General features: G+C 49.4%; 1 protein-coding gene across 2 annotated transcripts in view; it reads right to left on the bottom strand.

Annotated features, from left to right (window-relative positions):
- Window positions 1–3,422: 3,422 nt before the first annotated feature.
- LOC117060925 (membrane-associated guanylate kinase, WW and PDZ domain-containing protein 3-like) overlaps window positions 3,423–20,952 on the bottom strand; it is a 30,687-nt gene continuing 13,157 nt past the window's right edge. The window contains exons 5-10 of one of the 2 annotated variants that reach the window (XM_033173533.1): window positions 19,972–20,301; window positions 11,391–11,540; window positions 10,771–10,853; window positions 8,286–8,429; window positions 7,037–7,175; window positions 3,423–4,125 (exon numbers count right to left, since the gene is read on the bottom strand). In XM_033173533.1, the coding sequence (XP_033029424.1) occupies window positions 3,620–4,125; window positions 7,037–7,175; window positions 8,286–8,429; window positions 10,771–10,853; window positions 11,391–11,540; window positions 19,972–20,301 (1,352 nt within the window). In that variant the 3' untranslated portion in view covers window positions 3,423–3,619. Of the gene's footprint in view, window positions 4,126–6,135; window positions 6,349–7,036; window positions 7,176–8,285; window positions 8,430–10,770; window positions 10,854–11,390; window positions 11,541–19,971; window positions 20,302–20,952 lie in introns of those variants that run through there. The other variant, XM_033173534.1, reaches the window with a different exon arrangement.

Genomic DNA, 20,952 nt, shown 5'->3' with positions numbered 1-20,952 from the left:
TCCAACATATATTAAAACATAATAACATAAAAACTGTTCGCTGTTTCCCTGTTGTTACACGGGACTGTAAACTGGATTGGGGGATTTCTTATCACCTGCAAACTACAGCTCACTTTATCGCTCTTGCTTCATTCAGTGAGTTCACCAGGCCTAGGCAATGATTTTTCCATCCCTAAAAAGGGTTCAGAACCTCGATCATGAATTATGCAGTTTGAGGAAGCAAAGACAATAAATCAAAAGCAATTTTTAAAACAAAATCAGAAACTTTTAATTTATAGATTTTATAAGATTTTATTTCCATTTTTTTAAAAAAGAACATTTCCTATGGCATAACTGCACTGCCAGACATATCTAAAGCAATTTCTTGTGTCGCCGACATTCCCACCTCCACCCGAATGGCACCTGCACAATTATCCAAAGCACAGGAGCCCTGTTCCTCCTCTTGTATCAGCTTAGCCAAAAGCCAGCTATTTCCGCATCTGGAACAGTAGAAGACCCAACCTGAGTCCTTGCAAGTGGGGGTTCAACCAGGGCAGGTCATAGAGCCTTAGGCTCTTATGTCATGCATTGCTTAAAACTGTGGGTTGGGATTGCAGAATGCTTCTGAGCATGTGAAGTGAGCCTTTCCTTCTCACCTCTGAGATGACCCACTCCTATAAATGCACCAGGAAATAGGTACCAGGAAATAGGTACTTGCAACCTCCAGGAAGAATTGTGACCCAGCACCTCTTTGTGTGGGTGGTAGTATTGCATGGGAAGATAGCTTCTGGGGCTTTGCATGGTGGGTTTCAAGCTTGACTGCCAGGTCCTCTGAAGGCCTCCTGAATGCAATGGGGCTGGGCTTCTGAGGTGCGCCATGGCCTTTGACATGCATATCCCCATGGGTTTGTCTTACATGTGCCCATTTATGTGAATCCCCCACCCCACAGTTGTATAAAGCAGAAGCCCTGCCAAGAGCTCATCCAAATGCACCCCGTGGACACATGCACATTTCATGTCAGTTCATGTTTTGCATACAGCATGCAATGCATATGACCTCCCATGCCCCCCTCCCCAGACAAAGGGTGGTGACACAAGGCAGAATTTTGGCCTGTGTGCCCCAGGATTGTGCTAGCACCCCCTTCGGATATGCTGCGAAATGTCTGCAGAGATATATATCAGAGAAGGAACGGAGAGCTAAACAGGAGATGCAATGTGAAACCACAATCTTTTTTTAAAAAAAAAAAGTAGCGAGAAATTTAGATTGTAAATTTCTCTTGGTTTTATTCCATCACGCCACCTGCAAAGAAAACCTAGGAGCGTGCCGTCTCACTTCTTTACCCCACAATCCTTTACCAACACAACAACCCCATGTTTGCTGTGCCTTTTCAGCACAGAAGGCCAAACAATGCTCACTAGTAGGGGCAAACGGTGCCCATGATTGATTAGGAGAAGCTGAAATAACTTGCCCGGGACAATACATTCTCCTTCGCAAATTAACAAGAATCTATATATTATACTCGTTTTCATAGCATCAGGTGGTGGCATGTCTGGGTGTGCACATGGCACAGAAATACATGGCTCTTCTGAGCCACAGGCATCCCGTATGGCATGCGAAGCCTGCGCTCTAGCACAGGAGGGCTCTCATGCACACCGTGGTTGGCACTAGCAGAGCGAAGAGTACCATTGCATTCTGAGCGGCTGGGGATGGATCACCAGCTCATGCAATTGTGGGGTGGCTTGAGGCACCAGTGGAGTGGAAAGGTCCGTGAGGCTGGTGGACCACTGCACAGCCTGAGGGAAGGAGGAGAATGAACTGTGGCTAAGGGGCAGCGAAGGGGAGGTGGTTCAGCAGCAGAGTGGCACGGACCACACTGCACAGCCTTGGAAAGTGATGTGATAAGGACACTAGGCCGGTGGTTTTCGAATCATGCTCCAGAGGTTCTCTCGGAAGCATGTGAGTCTTCTGGGAGAAGATCGGTCATGGCAGAAGAGGCCCCCCAAAACTGCCCACTCCAACCAATTTTCAACTTCCCGGCAAGGGAGGAGTGTTGGGCATGTTCCAGCAATGTGCTTTGCTTGTGTGGGACAACTGACTGCATTGCCCTAAAGTAATTCTACAGAATCATCTGAAATATGTGGGCTTTTCAAAAAACAACAGCAGGTGCTTAGGGGTTCCTTAGTAGATGAGTCACTATGGAATGGGTTTGTTTGTTGATCTGTTGCAATTATACCCAAGGAGCTCAAAGCACCATACCTAGTTCCTCCCTGCTATTTTATCCTCACAGCAAGCCTGAGTGAGAGGTTAGGTTGAAAGATAATGAGTTGCTCAAGGTCACCCAGAGATTCGAACCCTGAGCTCCCCAACACTGCTACCGAGTCCCAATGGATTTTGTGAATGGAACATTTGGGTCAGCGGTTTTCAAACAATCAAGTCTCAGGGAAACCCTTTTCCCATTAACTAACTGCTGACAGGCTTCCGGTGTGCCTCCCACCCACAGAACATTCTGGGCTTGTTGTTGGCAGCGTTGCACCTTCGGTTTGTGCCAAGTACCAGTGAGACCCGTTGGACGCAGTCACTGCCTTGTGCAAATTGAGAGCAAACCCTAGAACAGCAGCAGGAAAATGGATGCGGATGGAGGGCCAGTCGCAGCAGCCACCTGGTGTCAGGTGATCCAGAGGTGGCATGCCCCCTCCATCAGCCGCGTTGACAGTGGCCAGCTCCACCCTGCTGTCAGTCACCTGACGTCCAGTAATATTAATTTTGAAGGGACGCAGGTGGCGCTGTGGTCTAAACCACTGAGCCTCTTGGGCTTGCTGATCGGAAGGTCGGCGGTTCAAATCTCTGCAACGGGATGAGCTCCCATTGCTCTGTCCCAGCTCCTGCCAACCTAGCAGTTCGAAAGCATGCCAGTGCAAGTAGACAAATTTTGATCAGGGGCCACAAAGGAAGAATAAGGAGTGTACCCTAAGTGCACTTCCAATTCCTGCCTTTGCCGGCAAAAGTTGACCTTTTAAAAACCTGGTGCTGTCTTCTGTCGCTGTAAACCATAGTTTGAAGTTTCCTGTGCCTGACATCATGATAAAGGGGTGTGTGGTTCACTCAGCATGGCCTGGCGGGCCAACCTCCAAGGCCTGGCTGACCATATTAGGCTGCAGGTTCCCCACTACTGCCCTGGGTGGGCAATAGCGGGCAAGCCCATTTTCTGTCTGCCATTATGGATCTTCTCCCTGGATAAAACGTCTCATAGCCCCCCTGGGATCTTCGCAACGCAGCTTCAGTAGCACTGCAATAGGTTACAGTCCACCCAGGGCAGGAGGCTGCATAAGGGGTGTTACCACCGCAGTCCTTGGGAGCGGCGGAAGCAGCAGCAAAACGTAAGATTGCCTTGCAGAATCCCAAGGAAGGAGGCTTGTGTTTGTGTTTAATCATTGCATAGTATGGATGGGGGGGGGCCAGGGGGGCAGGGAGCGCAAGAAGGAAGCTGCCATTGCATAGTACGAATATGGGGAGCGGGCAAAGGAAAGGAAAAAAGAAAATCATATTGCATAGTCCGGATGGGGGTGGGCAGGGCCATTGCCCCAGGCACTGAGTAGTTCCCGACACGGCTGCGTTGCGGAGCCGCAAAGAGTGCTGGGTTTAGCTGCGCCTCTTCACCTCCATGCTTTTCCCTCTCCCCGAGTCACCCTTTTGCTCTTCCTCCTCCCCCTGGCCCATGCAGACGCCCCACAGAGCCCGGGACAGGCGCTCCTTGCTGGGCACGAGCCAGGGACCAGGGACCAGGTCTGAGCGCAGCTTCCTGCTCGGCCTGGGGGAGAGCAGCTTGCAGCTGTCCCCCCCTCCCTCCACGCCCTTCCCTTGCTCCCGCATCCTCCAGCCCCCTTCTCCATCTTCGTCTTCCTCCCCTAGAGCCTTGGTGGAGCTGCGGTGCGGCCAGCTGGGCTGGCGGGCTTTGGGGAGCTGGAGCTGGAGCTGCTGCCGCGGCTTGTTGCTGGGCGATGCCTCCCGGCTGCCCCCGTCACAGGGGGGCTGACCCAGATACTGGGGACCCCCAGGCGGGTTTGCTCTCCGGTGCCGGTGCCTGCCTTTGTCCTCGGTCTCTGGCGCCTGCTGCAACCTGGCAGGGCTCTGACTGTAGTCGCGGTCTGGGGGGAGGAAAACAAGAGGGGTGGGCAGAACAGGAGAGATTAGACCCTGAAGACATCCTTCCTCAGTATAAGGCATAGGCAAACTCGGCCCTCCAGATGTTTTGGGACTACAACACCCATCACCCCTAGCTGACAGGACCAGTGGTCAGGGATGATGGGAGCTGTAGTCCCCAAACATCTGGAGGGCCGAGTTTGCCTATGCCTGGTATAAGGCAAGGTGGGCTGCATGGAGGGAGTGGGTTTTTGGTTTTGTTTTGAAAAAGAAAAGAAAAACTTCTCATCTCAAGCTACACCTTGCCTTGGGGGTAAAGTTGCCAAGGTTTGATTTCAAAATGCTGGCATTCTGGGCAAGGCCAGGCAGGCAGATCCTGGTGGGGTGGAGACAGGACAGAATGTGGAATGCGGCTGCCTCTCTGTTACCTAAAATAATCACCAGCTGTATTTTAAAAATACTCCTTGGAGCAGGCTTCCTCAAACTCCGCCCTCCAGATGTTTTTGGCCTACAACTCCCATGAACCCTAGCTAGCAGGACCAGTGGTCAGGGATGATGGGAATTGTAGTCTCAAAACATCTGGAGGGCCGAGGTTGAGGAAGCAACGCTGTGGAGCTCCAGCGTCCAATTCTGCCCAGGAATCCACATCCCTCAGGATACTCTGGTATGATCCCTCATGTCTGAAACCTTAGGGCAGCCTTCCTTGACCTTTGGTCCCCAGGTACTGTTGGACTACATCTCCCATCATCCTTGACCATGGGGCCATGCTGGCTGGGTGTGATGGGGGTTGTAGTCTAACAACATGGGGACTCAAGATTTGGGAAGGCTGCTTTATTGGGGGGGGGAGATCTGCTGCTTTCTGGGTTTCTTCAGTCTGCTGCCCCTTGAGTCCTAGGCTCTAGGAGTATGGGAACTTGCCTCTGGAATGTTTTCCACTGAGAAGGCCTCTCTGCCCCACCAGTTTAAAGTGGTTCAGCTGTTGTGGCTTCCCTCCAAGGATCCCTGGGCAGCATCCTCACATCTCCCAGGCTGCTTTCCTGCCCTTTGGGCTTCTAGAGCAAGGATCCTATCCAAGCTTCCCTTCTGCCTTGGGGTGCCACCACAGGCCAGCTTGGCAACATGGCACTTGGGCGGTTTGTGTAGCTGGGATGGAGGGAGGCTTCTAGAGGGGGAAGGAGCTAGGTGGGGGCAGCGAGTTGGAGTTGGAAAGAGGTTTGGGAAGGAATCCAGTATTACAGGTACAGGTCTATAACGTCTCACAATGTGCTAATATGTGGAGGAGGAATTCCAGACAAATCAGTGAGAAATGGAAAACGGGGGAGGCAACCAGAGGCAATGGTAGCTATGGCCAGGGCACATACAAAAAAAAAAATCGCAATTCTGCACCATGAAAGCTGAATTATGCAAGCGTGAATATTTAGATTGCATAATTTATTCTGCTTCTACTAGTCAATGGCCTCCGCAGGTCACAGAAGTATCTGCCTTTTAAGTTTTTGTTTTTTTTAGCAAGCACTGTCCGCATGCTTTAAAGACGGTCTTCAAAACCCCAGGGGTAAGAAATTTGCTATTAAAAGAGAAATTATAATGTGTCACTCAGCCAAGACTTGCAATTTAACAAGTGACTGCATGGGGGAAATTGACTCTGTGACGTTACAGCCACCAACCAGGCAGTGCTGCTCGTGGCTGGCTTCTGCTATTTGAGCACTTCCAGCCCTGCAGAATGGAAGTATTTTTGGACAGAATGCACATGTGTCCCCTTGCTACGAAAAAGGGCACATCTTTCTTCAGCCCGGGAGTCTGAAGCGGCTGCGTTATGCAGCTCAAACCAAAATTCTGCTCCTTTTCTGTACTTGTGCAGAACTGCAGAATACACACAGCCTTGGCTTGGGGGGGGGGAGGTCTGTTGGGGTGATGCTGGGGAAACAGAGGCAGGGAGACTAGGGAAGGGGTCTAATGTGGTGGTGGGAAGTCAGGGGAAGGAGGAGAGGGGGCTCCACCTGCTGCAGAGTTCTTGTTGTTCTGGTTCTTTGAGGATGATTCCCTGGGAGACTATGGGAGAGAAAGGGACTGGGCTGAGTGGTTCTGCTGGTCCGACTGGGGGCTGGACACCCACCATTTATGTTCGACCCGTCCCACGAGGCAGAAGCAGGGCTCCCCCCGGGGGGAGTTGGTCACGCAGAGAGCCAGACTGGCCAGCGGCTGCCCTGTGGGGCGGAGACAGATGGAGACTTGGGGGGGAGGAGAGGAAGTGATAGGGAAGTTACAAGGCCAGCACAGACCGGGAATAGGGGATGATGGAGCCATCACAGACCAGGAAGGCAAAGCAGACCAGAAAGGTTAAGGCGAGGTTGGCACAGATTAGGCAGAGAAGTGGGGAGGGGGGGGAATAAGACAACACCATGGGTGGGTCGGGTGGTGTATGGTGGGTCAGACGGACGAAGGACGGCAGGGCAGGAAAGAAAAAAGAAGAGGAGAGAGGGGTGAATATTGCAGACCCAGAACCTGCCTCTCTGCAGACACCCTCCAAAGAGAAGAGACGGGGAGTTTGGAAAATCTGTTTTGTCCTTAGTTTTGTCCTTACTTCTTATTGTTGCAAGCCCCTCAGAAAAGCAGCAAATAAATATATATTTTTAAAGAAACTGGGAGAAGTCCATTACAAGGCCTATCAACCTGGGTAATGCCACCTCTCTTGCAACAGAGAAGCTAACCATGGTTTTCCTCCTCTCCCTTAGGGGTCAAGGGAAGAGTTGCTGGTGGGGCGGGGGAGCGTGCCAGACTATTCCCACCTGGGGCATCCCATCTTCCCTGCGATCATTTTTCACGTGCTGCATTAACCGTGGGGTCGGCTTGAGCCTGACTACTGTATCTCTACTGTGGAAGAAGCGAGGGCAGAAAAGACCAGGTCCGTGGACGTACCATAATCAGGAACGAACCCGTTGCCCCTCTTCAGCAACAGGCGTATCCGGCTCCCCCCGTTGCGGATGTGCTCCACAGCTTGAGCATGCGTCATTCCTGCCGTAGGCTCTCCGTTGATCTCTACCAGCTGGTCGCTCACCTGCCAAGGTGTAAAACTCACCATCACTGCCAAGAGCTGGCTGGGGTTTTGCTTTGTTCTGGAGATTTCACAATGTGTTAACACACATTGGATAGGCATGGTAATGGGCCGTCTCGGTAGCGGCGCCCGCCCTGTGGAACGCCCTCCCATCAGACGTCAAGGAAATAAACAACTATCTGACTTTTAGAAGACATCTGAAGGCAGCCCTGTAGCGGGAAAATTTTAATGTCTAATGTTTAATTATTTTCCATGTGCTGTAAGCCGCCCAGCGTGGCTGGGGAAACCCAGCCAGTTGGGCGGGGAATAATAATAATAATAATTGTAATGCTGGATGTAGGGGCGTGGGTGGCACAGTGGGTTAAACCACTGAGCCTAGGGCTTCCTGATCAGAAGGTCGGCGGTTCGAATCCCCGCGACCGGGTGAGCTCTCGTTGCTCGGTCCCAGCTCCTGCCCACCTAGCAGTTCGAAAGCACATCAAAGTGCAAGTAGATAAATAGGTAAAAGGCGTTTCCGTGCACTGCTCTGGTTCGCCAGAAGCAGCTTAGTCATGCTGGCCACATGACCCTGAAGCTGTACGCCGGCTCCCTCGGGCAGTAACGTGAGATGAGCGCCACAACCCCAGAGTCGTCCGCGACTGGACCTAATGGTCAGGGGTCCCTTTACCTTTACCTTTAATGCTGAATATAGAATATGCACAGCTCCACATAAAACACGCACATATTGGTGCCCATTCAGGGAACCTGATAATCCTAGTCTGTGGCATTAAGGTAACACTTTTTGAGTGTTCAGAATGTTCCACATGCATTATTCTTGTATATTCTTTTTAAAGCATGACTGTTAGGCCAGTATAATTATCCCTGGTGGAAAAAAATGTGTGTTGAGGATTAGTGTCTTGCTTAAGAGTAGTTAGCAAGTTCATGGATGATGGTAAAATTTGAGCTGGGCACTTCCTGACTCACAGATCACATTTTTAGAGCAGAACCACATTTCTGTAATCTTCCCAGGTGAGGCTCTTCTAGTGGTTTCCCATTCAAGGAACCAGCCAGGTTCGCACTTGCCCAGCGCCAGCATCACCGCAGCACTGGGTGTTCCCAGAGCGCATCACATACCTGAATCTTGCCACACTGCTGGGCTGGTCCACCCTCCATGAGGGCCAAGACATAGATGTCCATGTTATATTCACTTCCGCCTCTCAAACTGAAGCCAAAGCCGCTGGGTCCTCGTAGCAGCTCCACTGAATATTGGCCAGTCTCCTGAAGAGCAGAGAGCCAGAAACCACAAAGGCAGGTGTCAGGTCTGCGTTTGGTTGCTCACACGAGTAAGCAGGCATGAGTCCAAACTGTCTTTTAACAGTTTTATTGTGCAAACTATTTACAGTGGCAGGGGCGTTGCGAGGGGAGGCACGCTGGGGGTGGTCCGCCCCGGGTTCCAGGGGAGAGGGGGGTGACACATGTGCCAGCCCCGCCCCATGGGCGGAGCCAAGCAAGCCATGGAGCGAAGCCACTCCGCCCCACGGCCCGTCCGGGGTCCATCCACCGGCACCGCTATGGGGCTGCCCCACGCGATCCTTCCGACTTGTCCTCTCTATGTAGAACTCAGGCAAAACCTTATAGCTCCACTTTAACATCAATTTAGCTTTTTATCCAGAGAAAGACAGGTTTTATACTTACTGAACAATGTCACTGGAAATACAGCCTCCCAGGTGGCTAAATTTCTTTTTTCTTTTTTTAGCTTTTAAGCGTCATAAGATTTTAACTGATTGTATCGATATGGGGCTATCTGTTTAGCTCCATTCCATTGTGGGTTATGTTTTTACTTTTTTTCTTCAAGGTTCCTTCAGAGGTTTTTAATTCTGTACAAATGTTATTTTTTCTGACTGACTGTCGGATAAAAGAATGTATGTGTGTGTATGCGGCAGCCACGGCTGCTTTCGAAAGCTCACAAGTGTATGCACCAAGTTACAGCTGACTTTGGGGGGCTCATTGTGTGTTGGAAGGCCTGGTTGGGCCCTCCGCTACCGTGGGGAGTCCCGACAGGGCTTTCCACCATCGCAGCCCAGCCCCTCATGATTAGGGGAGGCTCAGCCCTGTCCCCACATACATTGGGGGGGGGGGAAGAGCTGAGGTGTCCTGAGCCCCATAGAGTTGGCACCTATGCTCACAAGGAGGGTTTGGAGGTGGCAGTCATCCCCCTTCTTGTTGCCTCCCCTCGTCTGATACTCAAAGAGGAATACTGCCCTAGATCACAACTGCTTCCACTTGGTTAGCTTGGGCAACAGGTGTGAATAGCTGCAAATTTCCCCAGTCCCTTTTCAAAACTATCTAAAGGGCCTGTTCACGCCTGAATGCAGGAGATGATGGAAGGTGCCTGCCTGTGGCAATAGGTTTGCAATGGTGCATTCACACCTGCAAGTCACCAGTGCAGTTATGTGTGAGGGGCCAATGCCAAGGCATTGCCACACCTTGTGGTGGCATTCCCACTTGGCTCAGAACTAAATCTGAATTATAGTGACACCCAGCAACCTAATCCAAACTAGAATTTAGTGGCTCTTGAGACATTATGTTAAAACTGAGCCATTTGCCCCTTTCTTCTACAGATTAGAGAAGCTTTCTCTTTCACAACCCAGACAGAAGGAAGTGAGGGGCAAGCATCCTTTGTAAAATATGACCCAGGATAAGGAACCGTGTCCAATTCATGAAAGAGATGAGCTGACTATGGTTTAGGCTGGCACAACACCCAATCAGATCACTTCATCTCTCGACATACTACAGTATATTTCGCTCCATAGGGTGCACCTCGTTTTTAGAGGAGGAAACAAGAAAAATAATAATCTGGTTTTCCTCCTCTAAAAGCCCTGCTTTTTTGAGGATCAGCTAAAAGTTTTGCAGCTTTTTTGCAAAGGGAGAAAAGCAAAGCTCCCTTTGCAAAGGGGGAAAAGCAAAGAGGAAAAGCCCCGTTTTTTATGGGGTTCAACTCACATTTCTGCAGCTTCTGAAAGAAAGGGAGCCATTTCTACAGTTTCCAGACAGATAATCTAATCAGCCAGTCACACGTCGCTGGGGAAACAAACAACCTCCCTCTGCAGCACATTCAACAATGGAGGGTGGGGCTGAAAAGGAGCCCAGACTCTTATCTCTTTCCCGATCTCTTGCTGATCAGCTGCTAAGCGGGGTCCTTTCAACACCCCCTTTTCTCTTTGTAAAATAAAAAGCATGATCCTCTTTTGGCCCCTGGGCAATTCAGCTCCAGGGACCACCACCAAGTCTGTCCAGCTCCACCAATCCTGGATCTCTTACAGGCAGCAACAGTGGAGCGGGCAAAGACAATGGAGCCCACAGGTCATTGTAGACACGAGAAACTGAGTGGCACAGGGGAGGGAAGTAAATGCAGAGCCTCAAGGGTGGGATCGGAAAAAAAGGGGTGCAGGGCCAGTCCTTGCCTGGGGCATAGTCTTGCCAGCCAGCCCTGACTCACCCTTCACTCTAGTTCCATTCCTCCCCCACCCCCACCTCTGACCACCTTTCAAACCTAGCACCCAGACAGCCCCTTCCCCATCCAGGGTCCCCAGCTACCCATTCCCAGGGCCTTCAATACCTGGGGCTGGGTGAGGCGGTAGGTGGGGCTCCGGGGACATTCACCTACATCAATATCAGCTGTGTTCAAATCGCTGGAAACTCCTGGAAGTGAATCGAAAGAGTCAGCATGAGGAGGAGATAGTCTCCACCGCCCTTTCTCCCCTTTCTCCCCTTCCTTCCTTCCTTCCTTCCTTCCTTCCTTCCTTCCTTCCTCCAACCCCCCTGCACCTGTCCTTCCTCCTCCCTCAGGCCTCCAGAAGAAGAGAAGAGTTTGGATTTGATATCCCGCTTTTCACTACCCGAAGGAGTCTCAAAGTGGCTAACATTCTCCTTTCCCTTCCTCCCCCACAACAAACACTCTGTGAGGTGAGTGGGGCTGAGAGACTTCAAAGAAGTGTGACTAGCCCAAGGTCACCCAGCAGCTGCATGTGGAGGAGTGGAGACGCGAACACGGTTCACCAGATAACGAGTCTACCGCTCTTAACCACTACACCACACTGGCTCTCCAGCTTCTGCAATGCTCCCACAACCCCCCCCCCTTTTCTATCCCTGCTCACCTTTCTTTCCTAGGCTCCTTTGCTCCTCACTTTATGCCCCTCGCCACCCCCTCCCCCCCAAACGCCCGCTGCAATTGCTTACCCGCGTCCTTGCGGTTCCGGACCCTCATTCGCACCCGGCTCCCCGCCTGCCGGAAGATGCCCCCGACATCGCCATGGGATAGCCGTGCTAAGAGCCCACCATCTTCCTGATGAGAGGGACCCTCTTCTGGATGGGGCAACAGGGAGCTGGCTGGGAGGAGAGAGAGCAGATGGATGAAAGCGCAGCCTCCCACTCTTTAGAAGGGCAGTAATTTGCCGTTTTCAGAACTGGGAGACACCATTAGCCCCAAGGTCCATTTGGGGACTCATTCTTCAGCCACCGTGGTGTGGCTGTTACCGGGAAATTGGAAGGGGGGGTGAGAAACTTCCTCCCATGAACCTTGCCTCTCCATGGCACGAGGCAAAGACAAAGAGACTCCGCTGCCTATTACCAAATGTAGCAATTCACTGATAAATGTATCTGTGTACTGGCTCAATGGGAAAACGCTAGAAATTCATAAGAAATCACATCGTTGTATCGATCTTCTCAGTTCCAATGGCATTTAGAACCCAGGGAAGTGATGTCTAAGGGGAGGTTGGTGAGCCCACCTTAATCCCCACATCAGCAGGGACTTCCCAAGGAGTCACACAGATGATATCCTGCCCCAAAAGTGCCAGACAGATAACCTTCTCAATCACAATGGCTACCCACCCCATAGTGGGATGAAGACCAGACAAGACAAAGGGGTGTATTTGACTTGACTCAGGTATGTGTGAAAGACTATATTTGAGTGACAGGGGCATGCCTGGATCTCAGGTTCTACCTGAGGCCACACCTTTTCTGTCACATATCTATGATGTCTTGATGATGCATCCGGAGGTGTATTATGGGGAACCTTGGGAAACTTTAAAATACGGATGTAAACCATCGCTCAGGGCTTCTGGCTGCTTCATCTCTATAGTGGTGGGAAGCCTTGTTGCAACAATAAAGATCATGCCTACAGGCCGCTGTTTCGCTTCTATCTCCTGGCTGAAGTCTCTTGCTTGTGACCCCCAACCTGAACCTATGGGAGTCGAGTCAAGGTTAGGCAATTGTGGGGTGCGCCAATGACTCCCTTATACAGGCCTACTTTGGGATAAGTAGGTGCAGCAGCGAGTGCTAAACTGAAGACGACTGCCTTGGAAAAAGACCCTCCTTCACCAAGAATCCTAGAATCCTAGAGTTGGAAGAGACCACAAGGGCCACCCAGTCCAACCCCCTGCCAAGCAGGAAACACCACCAAAGCATTCCTGACAGATGGCTGTCAAGCCTCCGCTTAAAGACCTCCAAAGAAGGAGACTCCACAACACTCCTTGGCAGCAAATTCCACTGCCGAACAGCTCTCACTGTCAGGAAGTTCTTCCTAATGTTTAGGTGGAATCTTCTTTCTTGTAGTTTGAATCCATTGCTCCGTGTCCGCTTCTCTGGAGCAGCAGAAAACAACCTTTTCACCTTTTATATATTTGAACATGGCTATAACCCAGCTGCCCCTCAGATTATGGCCCCTATACCAGAATCTTCTGCCCGTGAAGTCACATGAGTTGAGTCTGCCAGACTAGGAGTTCGAGAGGGAATTCACTTAAGAAATTCATTAGAACCAAGACAACTTATCTGATGTGGGACAGACCCAGTAACTGGTATAGAGGCATCATGCCTCTGGCAGGGAAGGCAGAACACAGCTCCCAGGGCTAGTAGCCTTCAACAGCCCTCTCCTTCAAGAACCTGCCTATTTTAAAGCCATTCCAGTTGGTGCTCATCCCTGCCTCTTGTGGCAGTGAGTCCCACGGGTTTAGCATTGCACTGCGTCCGCCCAATAACACTGGTCTCAGTCCGCCAGGAAATTTTCCTCACCCAAAGCTGCTAATCATACATGCATTTTGAATCACCTCAATTATCACCCGGGAATCTTCCCTTGCATCACCAAAGCTCACAAATCGCGCCTTTTTCTCACTTTAAATATCTTTACATCCCCTTGAGCTTATGTGGAAGAAGATTCTCCCCAATATGCCTGCTCTGGATGCTGGTCTCCACTGCCTTGTGACTTGACCCAGATGCAATCGGATTCTCTGTTCTCCATTGAAACTGGCAGGAACAGGAGAGGGACTTGGCAGCTTCACTGATGCCTGAACACTTGTTTTTTCTTTTCTTTTAAAAAGATCTGTGCAATGCTGTGTGCACCAGCAAGGTTATGCATGCCTGTCCTTGAAGGGTCAACCCGCCGCCACCCCGTCCTCCTGGGCATGACAGCCACAATGGTGGCAGGGAAAGGGGTGGAAAGCAGGTGAGAGACAAGGCTATTCCTCCAGTCTTGTTCAGTTCCTAGGAGAGCAGATTGGGGGAAAGTGAAAGAAATCAGGATAGCTGGAACACTATCTATTTTATAGGGAGATAAAAGTTAAAATGTGTTTTGGGAACAAAAAAAATATTATTTGTTTTCTTAAATTGCCCACTCGGATTAGACTAAACGTACATGCCATTCTTAAGTACAAAAATGAATGTGGCTTAGGTTTTTCCAGTCCAATGGAAGCTAGTTTTGGGAAAAGAGCATTAAATAGCTGTGTTTTCCAAGGAACTACAGGATTGGTATGGACTGTGGCTCACATCATGAGTGTGTGGCTTCAAAAACAAACAGTGGGAGCACACAAGATGTGGAGTATGGGGAAAGGTGAACATACCTGTAGTTCTTCTCTCCCCAAAATACTGAGAACGAGAGCTGGCTTTGAAACAAAAACAAGCATGTTCCAAAAATGCGCTTCCCCTTTCCACATACCCTGTCCTGGGTGTTTGTCTGGTCAATGTTTACGTGCCAGAACCTGAAAATTTAACTCAGCGCTGGGGCTCTCTCACAAGCAGGCTCACTTATGTCATGGAATCATAGAACAGAAGAGTTGCAGAGTTGGAAGGGACCCTGACAGCCATCTAGCCCAACCCCCTGCAATACAGAAATCTCAGCTAAAGCCATTCAACCTCTGCTTAAAAACCACCAAGGAAAGAGAGTCCACCACCTCCTGAGGGAGACCATTCCACTGTGAAACAGCTCTTACTGTCAGAAAGATATACCTGATATATCTCCTTTCTTGTAACTCAATCCCATTGGTTTTGTGTCCTTCATTCACATAAGTATATGCATGTACACACACACACAACCTAAGACACAGTCACTCTCTCTCTCTTGTCTTCAGTACAAACTTCATGCAACCTTTAAACACTAAAGGGATTCTCCAGGATGGTTCCGGCTGCTTTCTCATCTACACAACAGGTGATGCTGATGAACATTGCCAACAGAAAAATGGACAAGACCCAAGTTCACATCAAAGCCATGTTCTGCTAAACAATGTAGCTTTAATGATAGAAGTCAGAAATGCCATGGGCACCCTGCCCACAACTCCCCCCTCGATAAAGCTTTCCGTCTCATCTGGCCTCTAGGATATCCTCCATTCTTAGGTGGGTTCACATAACACCCTCACTGGCTCTTCAGCTTCACTCCCCCCCCCCCAAAAAAAATTAGTTGACTTGCCTGAACTCGAAAGACCAAGGGCTTTCGCAAGGCTGAAGTCGTGACTCCGATTCGTTACAGATAAACTTCACCCACCCATACGCACACATTTGCAACTTGAACAATATGCAACCACCCCAACCTGCACAAATCCTTCCTCTCCTGCACAACAAACCACAAGTCCTCCCCCGACACCCCGGTCTCACCCTTATAAGTACTGTAGAGAGCCCCCGCTCCCCCCCTTTGGCAGGAGAGACGAAATCACTTTGAAGTATTCCTCCCCGTTGCGCACCTCCCCCCCCCCGCCACACTTTCTACAAGGTAACACTTCCCTCCCGCCCTTCGACTACAAAGCAGAAAGTGGTTGCAGGAGTTAGGTATTTACGCTTGAAGTCCTGGATATGGCGCAGAAAGGTTTGGACTTGCTCAAACATTTCCAGGGTAGATGCAGAACTTAGGGAAGCGGCCAGGTCCAGGGGGAGAGTGGGGAGTGCTTTTTCCAGCAACCCTTCCCCACCCCTCTCTCCTCTGCCCCCTTCACAGGAATTTCTCCGCACAAGGCTTTGCCTGATAAGCCAAGGGCTTTTGGGGGAAGGGGTGGAGTGAGTGGCTGAAGCTTAACCTGTTCAGAGCCACGAGGGACATTTTGTTCCCTGTGTGTACAATGAGAGTTCCTGGTTACGCCACTTTCAGCACTTCCTGCTCCAGTTTCCCCAAGTACAGGGCAGTGTGAGAGACAGGTGCTTCTTCAAAAGCAGCAGAAACTGCCATTTCCCCATCATGAACTGTGGAGGAGAGAACTCTGCCTTTATTCCACCGGGACAGAAGACAAAAATGTATGTCTACACTGTTGCATATGCTTTTATATCAGTTTCCCTGTTGCAGCTTCCGCCAAACTATTCCAGGAGTTGTGAGGAAGGTGCCTGACAATCCTTAGCTATCCGATCCCAGCACCCAAGAGCCGGAGTTCTCTGAGTTCCATGGGGAAAAGGAATAGATGTCAAAACCAGCCCATCAAAGGCATTTGTGGCACCTTAAAGACAAACAGGCTCATTTGTCAGGTGCACCCAAACACTCTGGAAAATGACACCAGTTTTAAAATCTGTAGCATATATATGCCCAACGGGGATGGCAAACCAGCAGTTATGCCTGGCAATGTTATAGGAATTTTATGATCTTAGATATATAATAAATGTCCATAAGTGTATCAAGCAAACACATACATGAATGTATAGGCCGCATGTCTGAGAGGACAGTCCTGAAACCATTTTGACTCCTAAAACTGACCAAATGTTTCTCTGCAAGGAGGGAGGGGGTGAGGGAACCTTCCCATTGTCTCAGGAATGAAGTAATTACCACCTCAAAGGAACGGCCAGACTACCAGGAAAGGCAATCAGATAAGGCATTATCATATAACCTGGCAGACCGGAGATAAACAACGCACTCAGATTTCTGTTCTAGACACCCCTTCTGTGATGTATGTATGATGTTTCTGGGGGTGATCTTGAGCTCCAGGGCAGGGAAAGTAAAATGTCTATATAAGGGCAGACACACCTTTGTTTTGGGTCCTCCTCCAAACTCCTGTGCAACAGCTTTAATAAAGATCAGGCTTACTAGCTGCTTTGCTTCTCAATATTCTCTGATTGGCCTCTGTTATTTTCTCCTACTGATGGAGAACCTACAAGGGGCAGATTTTTGTTTATAACAGCAACCACTTGGCAGCGATGAAGAGCGGATGACACCATAGATGCAGACATTAACAAGTGATAGTTATATATTGGTGTCAACATTGGCAAGTGAAAGATCACTTGCCACACTGTGTTCAGGAGAAGCTTCATATTCTGCTTTGTGGGTGACTCTTTGCATTGTCCTATTCCAAATAAATTAGCTAATAAATTTTACTTCTTGGACCTTATCCATATGTTCACATAAGCAGCTCATTTATAGGAGTGCAGGAAGCCAGTGCCTCATACTGTGTCATACTGATTGGCAGCAGCTGCAGGGTTTCAGACCTGGAGATGGCCGGGATTGAACCTGGCAGCTTCTGCAGGTAAAGCGAATTCTCTACCACTGAACTCTGACCCTTTCCTTTCTATAAAGTTAAAGGGACCCCTGACCATTAGGTCCAGTCGCAAATGACTCTGGGGTTGCGGCACTCATCTCGCTCTATAGGCCGAGGGAGCCGGCGTCTGTCTGCAGACAGTTTTTCTGGGTCATGTGGCCAGCATGACTAAGCCGCTTCTGGTGAACCAGAGCAGCGCACGGAAACGCCGTTTACCTTCCTGCCAGAGTGGTACCTATTTATCTACTTCCACTTTGATGTGCTTTCGAACTGCTAGGTTGGCAGGAGTTGACTTCCTTTCTATAGGCATAATTAAAAGCCTAAATCCCTACATAGTCCTGCTAGGTTTCCAGTGTACCTGTAATGTATGATATGATGTAGCTTCGATGAGGGGCATGATCCTTAAATGCTCAGGAAGATCTAAAGCATGCATAGGCAAACTCGGCCCTCCAGATGTTTTGAGACTACAACAGGACTGGTGGTCAGGGGTGATGGGAGTTGTAGTCCCAAAACATCTGGAGGGCCAAGTTTGCCTATGCCTGATCTAAAGAAAGGGTGTATGAACAGTTCACATAATCCATAGCATCTGATACCGTAGCTGTTCAGCTTTCTGAAACTGAATAGCAGGGAAATTTGGAAAGGCACAGGCTGTATCTGCTGACTCACAAATCAAAGGGGAGCTTGGAAGTTTCCACTGAATAGGGATTCTATTCAGTGCATAGCAATCCATAGTTTCCAGGTTTTCTGGGTGCCACCGCTTTCTGTTCAGCTTTTTACCATCAATCACTGTAGAACATCTTCTAGATGGGACCCTGCTTTAACCCCCCCCCCTTCCTACCCAACTAGACTGATGGCAACAAGTAGAAGGCCCTTTGCAGCACAGACTGCTCTGAATGGCCCTCCCTCCCAAAGACTTGCTGTGTTTTAACTTTCAGTCTGATTCAGAGGGGGGCAGCTTTTCATTTCAGCTGGCTTTTGAAGCAAGAGAGAGAGAGGATGGCTGATTTAAATTTGAGGTGATGCGGTTGGGCTGCTTTTAGGTTATTTAAATTTCTTTAGCATGCTGCCTTTAAGAGGCTGAATTTGACGTGGGATTTTTGTGATCTTGTGTTTTTCTGTGTCCCTTGGCAGTGGTGGACCTCGGCGTCTCAAATTTCAATTGGCGCCCTGCCTGGCACCAAAATCCGGTGCCCCCCTGCCTCTTGCCTTCCGTTGGATGTCATAGTTGTGGTGCCCTAGCCCAGAAGCTCTGTACCCCATGCACCCAAACGGGTCACACTCCCCTAGATTGGCTTTTGCTCTTGGTATGTTGTGAACCACCGTGAGGGATTTGTAGAACAACACAGTGGGGTTTAAAAATAAAGATAAGAGAGCAAACGAGCCATTTTTTTCCTGATTCTGTATTAAAGCAATTACTTCAATGAATAGCACATTAAAACATGTCACTCAAATATGCAGAACCCATTTGGAGCAGACTGAATGCATAATTTGGAATGGGGGGGCAGTGGTAGGCGCAAACTATTCCTCAGTAGAGATAGGTCCATTACGGTGAATGGGATGCCACCAACATGTGTCTGCCCTCAGCAAGCCCCCACATGCCTGCCATAGCTGTCAACTTCTCCCTTTTCTTGCGAGGAATCCTATTCGGAATAAGGGAGTTTCCCTTTAAAAAAGGGAAAAGTTGACAGCTATGCTGCCTGCCTTCTTACTCAGTCACCCCAGAGAGTGGCTCTGCCTGTCTGCGTCCTCCTTTTGTGTGTGGAATCTATTCTACACACATATAAAAACAGTTCTGAAAATGCTTTTTTTCTACCAGTGGTTTTTAAAATACACAAGGCTCACTATCGCCATCTAGTGTCACATTGTGCACTGCGCTTCAAACACATAACATTTTACATCCTTGTGCAAATTAATTGAAACAACGCATGTTTGTGATTGCCACATCGATCAGTCTGTCAAGCACCCACAAAAGAAGATGTTTTGTAGATGCTTCAGTTATTATGGTTTCGGAAGCCTGCAGCCAATAGAAGGAATGATGTGCTCACCACAATATATTGAGGTTCTACGAAAGAGAGCTATTCCAGAGATGGAAAAGATGTATCCTGTTGGTACTGGGATATTGCAGCAGGACCTAGCCCCCTGTCACACATCGAAAGTGGTGAAGAAATTCATGACAGAGCAGCAAATACAGGTACTTGATTGGCCAAGGAATTCCCCAGACGTAAATCCCATTGGGAGACTCTTGAGAGTCCCATGGACTGCAAAAAGATCAAACTTATCCATCCTTAAAGAAATCAGCCCTGAGTGCTCACTGGAAGGACAGATCCTGAAGTTGAAGCTCCAGTACTTTGGCCACCTCATGAGAAGAGAAGACTACCTGGAAAAGACCCCGATGTTGGGAAAGATGGAGGGCACAAGGAGAAGGGGACGACAGAGGATGAGATGGTTGGACAGTGTTCTCGAAGCGACTGGCATGTTTGGCCAAACTGCGAGAGGCAGTGGAGGATAGGCGTGCCTGGCATGCTCTGATCCATGGGGTCACGAAGAGTCGGACACGACTGAACAACAACAAATCCCATTGAGAATTTGTGGGCTATATGCAAAAGTTGCCTCCATGCTGTAGACTGTACGACCATGGAGAAGCTCATTCAGGAGCTGATTCAAGTGTGGTACAGGGATCTGAAAATCAACAGTGACTGTTCGAAACTAGTAGACTCCATGCCAAACCGTGTTCAAATGCTGCTTAAAAACAGCGGAGCTCATGTCCGTTACTAATGTACGTATATGTGAGTTTTGTACTACTAAATTCATTGTTTGTTTCAATTAATTTGCACAAGGATGTATTTGCAGCTGTATCTCTGAGTCCTTAGTCTCAGTGTTGACTTCATGGAACTTAGTGGGGAAGAGGATGGGGCCAAAGCCAGAATGAGTTGGCTCTGCCTGTCATTTGGGCTCCTCTCCTTCCACCCAACCAGTCCCAATGGGCAACTGCCACCACTGCTCTTCCCTGCTGCAAAGGGACGTGCCTCTTACCACAGCCTCACCTGCTCTCACAGCTCCACTTCCATCTGTTGCTGTGGTGACGCCGCTGTTGCATCCATGGTCTTCTTTGGGGCCATCCACACCTCCTGTGGGCTCCCCAGCCCCTCCCGCTGGCCGGGGCCTCCTCAGCCTCTGGGAGCAACGAGCAGGACACACAAGTACATCCCGGGGCTCGGGGCCCACAAAACTGGTCACAGCCAAAGTGTCAGCTTGGGGGGCTCCCCAAGTGTTAGGAGTATCTCGGGAAACTCCTTTATTGTGACAAGAGTCAGGCAAGAGGTGTTCTCGTCTGAAAGAGCAGTTTTCCTGGGGATGTCTCCGGGAATGATGACCTGCAGGGACAAGAAGGTAGGGTTGAGTAGGTCTGAACTAACACCAGACCCCGTCACCTACCACAGCGATCTATCTGGGGCTTGCAATGGTTAGCAAGCCCTCACCTCAAGCTTGTATATCCACTTCTAGCTGTCAGAATCACATCATATTCCTGATAATTCACATTTGTTTCAGTTACGGGTGTTTTTTTGTGTGTGTAACTGCTCTGTCCACTTGGCAAATTGCTAGGAAAAAAACAGGTCATGGCTTTCAATAATGCTACTAAGCATGGCATTCATTTTGTAAGAGGTAGCGTCTTTCTGTTACAGCTGAAATGAATTTGCACCTCTAAAATTATCCCGTGTGAATTTTGACAGGCAATAGTTCCTTCATTACATTTATAGCCTACTTTTCTTCAGTTAAGGTGGGATCTGTGTGGATCCCAAGTGGTCTGCCATCCAGGTACTGACTGTGGGAGGATCTGCAGGCAAATCCCAGATTTCATGGTCTGTGACAAAGGACTCTAGGATGTTTAAGGATTGTTCCCTGCCTGACTTCCATCACTGCATCTGTTGAATCCTGGCAAGACTTTTGATGTGAGTAAACCTTGTATTTTTCTTGTTTACTAAATGGCCTGACAGTGATTTCTTTCATAAAAGGGAAACATAAAA

This window comes from Lacerta agilis, chromosome 16 (genome assembly GCF_009819535.1).
Source record: "Lacerta agilis isolate rLacAgi1 chromosome 16, rLacAgi1.pri, whole genome shotgun sequence".
In the NCBI taxonomy this organism is placed as follows: domain Eukaryota; kingdom Metazoa; phylum Chordata; class Lepidosauria; order Squamata; family Lacertidae; genus Lacerta; species Lacerta agilis.
The sequence above is the reverse complement of the archived record's forward strand: the minus strand, read 5'-3'. Positions and strand labels throughout refer to the sequence as shown.